Genomic DNA, 9274 nt, shown 5'->3' on the forward strand with positions numbered 1-9274 from the left:
TGCCCGACCCGCCTTCCACGGGCGCTCTTGTTGCTTCCGTAGATGAAAGAAACAGTCATGAACCAGGAAAAGCTCGCCAAGCTGCAGGCCCAAGTGCGCATCGGTGGTAAGGTAGGAGCCGTCTCCCCGTCTAGCCCTTGGGACAGCGCGTCCCTACACCCACGCCAAGCCTAGCACGAGGGGTCCTTAGCACCGGGATGGGGACAGCCCCGAGTACCCTCAGCCTGGCTGCACTGTCCTCGGGGGCAGCTGTGCTACCGCGGCTGTTTCCAGGGCCAATGCGGTAGAAGCAGAGTGTGTGGTATCGGAACCTCCAGCGTCTTCTGTTTGGATTTGTTGTGCTGTGTTGCAGTAGACTTGCAGGCTGTATTCTTGCGTGGACTGTTTTACAAAGCGGGTGGGGTTTTGAAGTGAGTAGGCCTTACAGCAAGTGATCTCGGGTATAGTTTTCATAACAAATTATAGAGGGTTATGTTCTAAACTCTCATCACAAATCTTTTAAGATGCCCATGGCTGTTATTTTTTTGCTTTCTGGGACAGAGTTGAAAATTCTGTACTTGTAATCGTAGGCTGACACACTCAGAAGACTTTATTACAACCTCTCAGTATACTTAACTGTGTGATTACTTTGTAATCTGAAAATAAAGTATGTGGAGTACAGTCATATGCTAGTAAGCGTTTTAATGGCAGCATCAGTTTTAAGACAAAAAATTGTTAGTAATTTTTCTCATACGTGAGGAAGTGCACGCACAACACTTCAGAATACAAACTGTTCAACAACTCTTGTTGACAGAGTTTCCAGGAGCTTTTGTTCCTATGTTGAGGTGTTTTTTTTTTTTCTTTTCCCTTTAACTGAAGATTTAGGCAGCTTTAAATCAAGGTCAGCGTAGTCATTACCTAGTTTGGTGATTTTTTGCCTATTTTTCTGGGTTATTAGTTAAGTGATGGACTGTTGTATTATATTGATGATTGCATGTGTGTTGCCAGTGTGTGTGTATGGACTGTAGAGGCTTTCAATCTTTGTCACATAAGAGCATGCATTCAGACTTACAGCTCTTGCAGCTCTCTGGTCAACACAGGCCTTCCAGAGACATTAAGCAAAGCTTAAAATATGCTGGTGATGCTGTGATTCACTTTTAAAGTTGTCCTGTGAAACACCTAGAATGCCTGAACTTGACTTTTAAATTTGTTTTATAACTGGAAATTGTTACTGGGATCCTTCACTGCATGGTCACTGTGTAAGTTGGGATGGGTGGGAAGGAAGTAAAGGGGGAAGAGTCATGAGAAGAGGTTGCACATTGCCTCTGCTGGAAGATTTTTATGATGTTGCAAGGCTGCAGACCTTGCAAATAAACTAACTTACGTTTAGGTGGAGGGCTAGTGTAGTACTTTGCTATGTGAAATACGAGATTCCTGCGTAGGATATCGCTACAGCACAATGCCATGGTTCTTCTTCCAAACCTTTTTAGAGGAGTGGCAGATGAGTCTGAAGAATTCCACTGGTGGCCTGCTGTATCCACCTCTTTAATATGGAGGTGGAGGGGTGTGAACAGCATGTCTTGGCATGATCAGGATAAAATTTGCTTAGTAAAAACCTGTAATCTTTAGAAGCTTTAATCTGTGGAGATGAAAACAGCAGCTGTTCCTGTAAATTAAACTCAGATTATGGGAAGTTTGATGTCTCTGTTTAATTCAGATAAAAAGGAGGTATGTGTTCCTACATAGCCATTGATTCAGGACACAATTTTTGGAAGCATATTGAAAATCTCTTTTTTTCCCCAAGAAACTTAATGTATACCTTAGGTAGCTCAATTCCTATGTAGCCAGGGTACTAAAATAAGCCATTTCTCTTATTTTAGTAGTTTTAAGATTTGTGTGTGTGCTAACCTGACAGTAGCAGGGAATAAATATCAAGCTTTCTAGACAAATGTCTAAATTTTTGGGCTGAGTCTTCCAAGTGTTAGTTTCACATGAATTTGTCGCTAACGTTCCTCATTGTTTGGAACTGGATTATTTCAGAGGTGTTAGCGTCCATCCAGTTTCTAACTTACACCAGTTAACTGGATGGAAAGGTATTGCATCTATACAGTGAATTTACACAGCTGGGCAGCAACACATTGTCTTACTGCTAGCATGTGGCAGATGGGCAGCTGGCGTAGGAGGACTTAGGTTTGTACTTAGTGTGTCAAAAAGAAGCTTAGTTTCACCTGTTCCTGGATATTTTATGTTAGATATTACTGAAGCCTTATTATAGTGCAAGGCAGTGTAGAAGGACACTTTTTGCTTTATTGTAGACATAGATGTCGAATATGGGATGGTTATTTCCCTCGAGAAATGTATAGCTATGTGTCTGTAAGGGAGGGTGACTTTTGCTTGATTTGCTTTCTGAACAGGCGTGCTCTGGAAAAATAGGTAGAAGTATTCGTAAAGAATATATTTATAACATATTTTGGGGAAAAAGTGTTCTTCAAATATGTGTGTGTAAGTCCATCAGATGGGAGGTGTTTCTTTTGGGAAAAAACGTATTTTGAGTTTTCTCATATTCAGTTGCTGTTGATATGTTTGATAACTTCATGGCCTCTGACTGTTACAGAAATTCGGCTACAGTTTAAGAAAGATGATCTAAGGAAAAACTCATAAGCTTCAGAAGTTACCTAAAACTGTGCTCATTCTTCATTTTTATGCCTATGGTAGCAGATAAGGGTAAACTGGCATTTTTTTCTGTCCGGAGATGCTGCAGAATCCCTGTAAGAATTGTGGAATAAACACTCTCTGGTGCACTGCCTCTCAAAACTTGCGCTTCTCACAGACATGCAAAGTTGCCTTACAGCAAGGGAAGGACTGCTGCAGTGCAGTTGGAGGGGTGGGGTTGTGTGCACTGCGAGACAGAAGCAGAACTTCGTATGTTAAGTGAATTTGTAGATGATTGCAGGGTAGTTACGCGGCCCTGAGGATTAGCATTTGTGAAGAACTGCTCCAGTATTAACTTGTAACTTTATTTTTTTGCAAAGGGTACTGCCCGCAGAAAGAAGAAGGTTGTCCACAGAACAGCTACAGCAGATGACAAGAAACTTCAGTTTTCTTTGAAGAAATTGGGAGTCAACAATATTTCTGGAATTGAAGAGGTAATTGCTTTAAAGGAAAAAATACCTTTCTGTATAGAAATACAAAATGTATCAAGATCAATTTCCTTGTGAGCAACATCCTAAATGTGTAAATTATCTGTAGGTATTTATTAAGTTTTAAGAACTTCAGTTTCCTTGTAAATCAAAAAAACTTGCTAAGCTGTGTTTTTTTTCTTTCCTTTGCAGGTAAACATGTTTACCAACCAAGGAACAGTCATTCACTTCAATAACCCTAAAGTTCAAGCATCTTTGGCTGCAAACACTTTCACTATCACTGGCCATGCTGAGACTAAGCAGCTGACAGAAATGCTTCCTAGCATCTTAAATCAGCTTGGAGCTGACAGCCTGACCAGCCTGAGGAGATTGGCAGAAGCTCTACCCAAGCAGTGTAAGTTGAAACTTGAATGCATTTCATGCTGGCAGCTGACATGAGGCTTATTTGTGTAGCAGCAGTGAAATGCAGTGCACTTTTGCTGCCTGCATGCATGCTAAAATGCTTATAAAGAAATGGAACTCCTAGATCTTATTTATAGCTCAAATCCAACAGGGAGTATAACTGAATAATGCAGAGGCACCTGTCAGCGTATCTTGCAGCTGGTCTAGGACTGGAAAGCTGTAGCCAGACTTGAATTTCATGGCGGTTTACTCCTTGATGTGGCTACCATATTTTGTCATGCCTTGGTCATTAAAGCTAGGTAGGTGAGTTACTCTGGAAGAGTTAGGTTTTAAAAATGGTAAACTTTGAGTATGTCTATTTTGACACTTTGAATGGGAACATGAGTAATGAGGAAAGGGGCTTGAGGACAGACATCTTCCAGCTGCTTTGCTGCTTCTCAGGTGTGGTGAAAGTATTTCTTGCATGGGCTTTTTGATAGCTAGGAGGGAATTACACAGTATTCGTAAGGAAATAAAATTTCTCTGTGTGTAGAACAGTGTAAAGGACAGGACTGGCATGAGCATTAAGCTGGATAAACCAAACTTCTTGTTCCATCCGTAAATTAGTAAAAGAACATGAACACTTGTTCTCCCTAAAAGTGGTGTGGGGAAAAGTAGACGAAGGACTTCAGTATGTGGTGTTTGAAAAAGGTGCTGCTGCCAACAGGGTGAGGATTGGGAGTGAAGGACAGGCTTGGCACTGGGAACTTTCCTTGTGTCCTGCATATTCCTGGTCTTCCTACTTTTCTGAAATAGCTTGCAAGGAATGGGCTTAAGATATGGAACATCCTAAATACAGAGAACGTGGGAGAAGCATAAAATTGTGTGCAGTTTCTGGCAGTTCTGAACTGGATTTTTCTTCCTCTGCTGCCAACAAGGCAGCTTTTACTTCCATTCCTAAAGTTGATACTTCCCTTCTGACTTCCCACTGAAAAAGTCCTGCTAGAAGTAGTCTTCAGGTGGTGAGCTAGACTGTGTCTTTCCCCATGGCGCTTAGGTCTGTCCTTCCTTCCTGTTATCACTTGTGTGGCTTCCTTGTTGTTAGTAATAGGGCTTGAAAGAAAAAAAGCATGAAGGATTGAAAATGATCCCCTGAGATCTCTCTTCTCATAACAAGGAAGGTATGTTCTGGATAAGCTAAATTGTGCAGTTTTAATATTAGGGAAGCCTGCTTAAAGTGCTTGCTTTGTATGACCTAGTAAATGGCTATTCCTTTTCACTTTGGGTGAATGCCAGAGTAGTTGCACAAAACTTTCCATTCAGCATTGTCTGCTAGATTTGGAAGCCTGACATGGAAGAGTGAAGTGTCTGTGATTGCATTTGCAGGTGCTAAAGTAAGCTTTGTCTGGTCTTGGGTAAGAGAGAATGCAGACAATTTAGGAGAAATAACGTGGTTTGCTTCTAAAATGTTGTATTTGACACTGAGATGCACTTAAGCTGTGACAGCTTTCTGCTGTTAAAAAAAACAGAGGGTGGGTTGGTGGTGACTTTGTCCCAAGTCCATTCAGACTAAAGTTTACGCATTCATCTGTCTTGGTTCCCTGTAAATCAGTGTACAGATCTAGTATGAACCTGTCTCTTTCCTCATGCTTTTCTTGAAAACTGAGAAGGGTTAATTAGGATAAAACCAATAGAGAGTACGAGGCAGCATGCGCTTGGTAGTACAGCTAAGAATAGCAGTAAAAGTGGTGGCACAGGCACCCAGGGACCTCAGGTATCTGTTCTCAGCATTACTGCTGAGTTTCACAGATGCTCACTGGACTGCTACAGTGGAAATGGTGAAGTTGCTCAAGCTCTGGCAAATACAGTAGGAATGGTGATGAAAATTCTGAGTCAGAGATGTGGACCAGAAGACATGGCTACTTCAGCCACCTGAGTGTAAAATAGAATCACAGAATAGTTTGGGTTGGAAGGGACCTTAAAGACCATCTAGTTCCAACCCCCCTGCCATGGGCAGGGACACCTTCCACTAGACCAGGTTGCTCAAAGCCTCATCCAGCCTGGCCTTGAACACTGCCAGGGATGGGGCATCCACAGGTTCTCTGGGCAACCTCCAGTTCCATATTTCTCTGACTTTGCAAGGGAACAATAATATCTTTAAGCACCTCTAGTCATATGGGTCTGCCTGCAGTGCCGCAGTCACACAATTTTCCTTGAGGGCTGAGATCATAAAGTCCTTTCTTTTCCTTAGAAGATGCTGAGGTAAAATACATATATCTTGAAGTATTGAGTAGTAAATAAACCAAGCTCTTTTAAGGTAAATGGGTAAAATCAGTCTCTACACTTTAAAATGAAAGTGATTACCATGCAAGGCACTCGGTATACCTAGATACAAGGTGGTGACTGGTAAACTGGTTTCGCATGCATCTTCTCATTTCCCTGCTGGGATGTTTGAGCATTATCATTAACAGAGAATGTGAATTTCATCAGTTAGTTGAAGATTTTTTTTGTGCAGAATAGATAGTATACAAAACACACAAAAGAGCAAATCAAGAGACCTGTGGGAGAGCTTGACTGATGCTTTTGAACTACTTTTTTTTTTTCAGCTGTGGATGGAAAAGCACCACTTGCTACTGGTGAAGATGATGATGATGAAGTTCCAGGTAAGAGCAACAGCGGAAAAGGAAGTGAATTTTGCTGAGAGATAACGTGTAGTATAAGGTCAGGCCAAGGATGGTGAGAGCATTGACTAGTCACTTGCTATCACTGAATTTCGGTGAGCAGGTTATTTGTTTTCAGACCCCACGAGAGACTGAAATGGGCTGTTTTGAGCTAGCATTTTTGTCCCTTGTAGAAATAATAGCTATGGCTAAGATAATTATTTAATACTCAGGAAGAAGGGTGGGAAGAAACTGCCTTCTCACTACCACTTTTCCTGGCTCTGGGTGTAGTGCAGTGCCGTTAGAACTGTGCTTTATGATGAGCCATCTAAAATCTATATGAACAAGAAAAATGAACCAAAAATCTCTTAAAGGTTATTTGGTCTGCATTTTATAAGCTGGAAGTTTTTTACATTATAAGCACTTGACACTAAGTAGAACTTTGGGAGAACAAACCAAAACCAGAACCAAATGAAAACGTGGCAAAGCGGAAGTGGGTCAAACATTAATTTCAATGTTCTTCTTTTTCTAGATCTTGTTGAAAACTTCGATGAAGCTTCAAAGAATGAGGCAAACTGAACTAAGTGTCACTTTCTGAATAAAGTTAAAACTTGAAAAAAGCTACTTGGAGCTGCTGTTTTCTATTGTGACTGCTCTGACTTTATTTCCTGATGAGATACCAAGATCTGTGATATTTGGAAACTCCTTGAACCTGCAGCTCTTTAGTCACCGCTTGTACACAATATTATTTTTGTGGCCTCATTGAACAAACCTATGCTTTGAAATAAGTCAGATTGCTAACAAATCTCTGCCTAGACACATTTTTTGAGTAACTTGTATACAAGCAAAACCCCATCTTTAATGAACTTTGGCATACAATAAAAATAGAAAACAAACTTTCTGGTGTGGCTTTTTGTCAAAAAAACAGAAAGTGGTCATAAATACTAATCATAAAAGGTCTCTCTTTTCTGCAGAGGAACTTCCTTTTGCAGTGTTAGACTCTCTTGTAGAAGTTTTTTTCTGTGTAAAAGGGAGCATTTTAGGCTCAGTTGGTGAATTCCCAGTGTTTGCAGGTCGGTGCTATGTACACCAAGTCAATTTGTGATCTGTGTTCTAGACATAATTATCAGTGGTTTAGTGTAACATACAAGCTGAGAGGGAGCTTTGCTTGGCCTTGGAAGAACAGCTTTTGGCTTCTCAGGGGAACCAGATACTGATGTCAAACTCTTACCTTCAGGGAGTGATTAATAGGTATTTCCAGGGTGTCACTGTTTAATGAGTCAAGCAATACTTACCCAGTACTCTAATTTTACTTATCTGAAAGTCAGTTATGCAGGGGAATGAAGAATAGGAAGGGGAAAAAGCTGTAACAGAACTGATAAATGGTTTTTAAGTCTGTATTTAGCATCTTCAGATCTTTTAACTAATGATTATATTTGGATATTTCAGGAAAATGTTCTTTCTATTGCTTTTGTGTATTCCAGGGAAAATGAACTTCTTTTGGGGCACAAGGAAGACTTTAAATTCCAGTCTGACCTTTATGTTGTTGGAGCTTTTAGGGGTGAGAGCTAAACTTAATGTTTGTATGTCTTTGGAGTTAATGGTAGCTCAGGCCGCTTCCATAGCAGGAGCTAAGCTTGGATAGAATAGCACGCTCTAAGGCTGTCTCTAGAGCGAATACTTCCAGAAGTAGAAATTCATCCCGATTGGTGCAGGGTAAAATTCAGGCTGGAGTGTTGCTATAGCCGTAACAAAGTTCTGCCGGTGCCTGGGGAAAGGTGGGGCTGTGTCTGACTTGCCAGGCGTGTTTGTCATGGTGTAAGTCACCGCTGTTGGGAAACAGCGGAAGGATGGGTTCAGGCAGCGCAGCTCCTGCGATTTGAGGTAAGGCCACAGCCCGACGCGAATGTGGCTTGTCTGAAGTCAGGTGCGAGAACAGAAAGTAACAATTTTCAGTTTACTGGTCCCAGTTTGCAAGTACTTTGTCAGTAAATCATGCTTTTTAGCATTGAATTAAATTTTTAAAAGTGCATTTATTGCATGGTGGCAATAAGGTAGAAAAACTGAACTATGCAATTTTGAGTTACTCTGTGGGGTTGTTTACCACACTTGCTGTGACCTGTCAAGTCCATAAATGTGTACCCACTTTTACGAGAAATCAGTAGATGTGTTGCCCATTCTGTGATTCAAATATGCGTAGTCAGAAAAACTTCCTTTAAGCCACCATTACCCCTTGTTTATGAAATGTTCATACTCGTTTCTGTCTCATGGAGTGACCTAATGTCTTGCATAAATAGGTGGTCTAGGCAGTATTTGCCTTTTCCCTACCTGGTGCTTAAAACTTAAGATCCTTGCTAAACCAGTATCTTTGAAATGCAGAATGACGCTAATCCGGTGATAAGCAGCCATGTGACCTGTCTGTGGAAGTCTCCCTGCCAGGTATGCTCCCAGTCAGGAAAAGCTGATGTTTCTCGGACCGAGGATCCAGATGCGATCAAAATGTGTTCTTGATGATACGTTCTAAGGGGAAGTAGTTCTCTTGTTGGAAGTTTACAGTAGTCTTCATGTCTCAACACTTAAATGCTCAGTCCTGGGCTCAATGCTGTGATTATTTTCTCTTATCGAGGAGTTTGAATATGGCGGTCTTAGTCTGTCAACTGCTAGAAATTGAAAATAGTCATGTTGATGTTTCTCATTAGCTTGAACTTCCCTGTAACCATACTGTAATTATGCCATTACAGATTCCCGCCTGTGGTCTTGCTTAAGGAAAATGGCTTCATATCTCCATTCCAGATACCTTGGGACAGTGGAGAAATGAGAACAGGTGCCTGCATTTCTGATGAATCAAAGGTTTGTTAGAGCTCTTTCTTTTTTAAAAGAGTGAAGGGAATGTTTGGTTCTCTTCTATCAAACTTTATAACAGCTTGACTCCAGTGCAGTAGTGGGTGCTAGTGGGATTCTTCCATTGTTTTTGCAACGCATTTTTAGAAATACTTTCATAATTATTAATCTTATGCTTTAAGGGCTTTGGTTTAAAATTCATATATTCTAATTAAAAAACCCCAAATCGTTTTGGAAGATGGTGAAACCATGTATTTCATAGAATCACAGAAT

The 9274-nt window shown here is 40.9% G+C and overlaps 1 protein-coding gene across 1 annotated transcript; it reads left to right on the forward strand.

Annotated features, from left to right (window-relative positions):
- The first annotated feature begins 2 nt into the window (after positions 1–2).
- Positions 3–7056, forward strand: BTF3 (basic transcription factor 3). Its single transcript, XM_010161371.1, has 5 exons — positions 3–111; positions 3012–3125; positions 3312–3513; positions 6107–6163; positions 6693–7056. Exons 1-5 carry the CDS (start codon positions 43–45, stop codon positions 6737–6739), a joined length of 489 nt encoding a protein of 162 aa, XP_010159673.1. The 5' UTR covers positions 3–42; the 3' UTR covers positions 6740–7056.
- The last annotated feature ends 2218 nt before the right edge of the window (positions 7057–9274 follow it).

Source organism: Eurypyga helias, unplaced genomic scaffold, assembly GCF_000690775.1.
Source record: "Eurypyga helias isolate BGI_N326 unplaced genomic scaffold, ASM69077v1 Scaffold48761, whole genome shotgun sequence".
Classification (NCBI taxonomy): Eukaryota; Metazoa; Chordata; class Aves; order Eurypygiformes; family Eurypygidae; genus Eurypyga; species Eurypyga helias.

What these genes read in the sequence shown, in the direction of transcription:
- BTF3 (XM_010161371.1), top strand. Translation starts at nt 43, where the DNA reads ATGAAAGAAACAGTCATGAACCAGGAAAAGCTCGCCAAGCTGCAGGCC. An exon ending in ATATTTCTGGAATTGAAGAG is followed by an intron (nt 3,126 to 3,311) that starts GTAATTGCTTTA and finishes TTTCCTTTGCAG; the next exon opens with GTAAACATGTTTACCAACCA. An exon ending in AGAAGCTCTACCCAAGCAGT is followed by an intron (nt 3,514 to 6,106) that starts GTAAGTTGAAAC and finishes TTTTTTTTTCAG; the next exon opens with CTGTGGATGGAAAAGCACCA.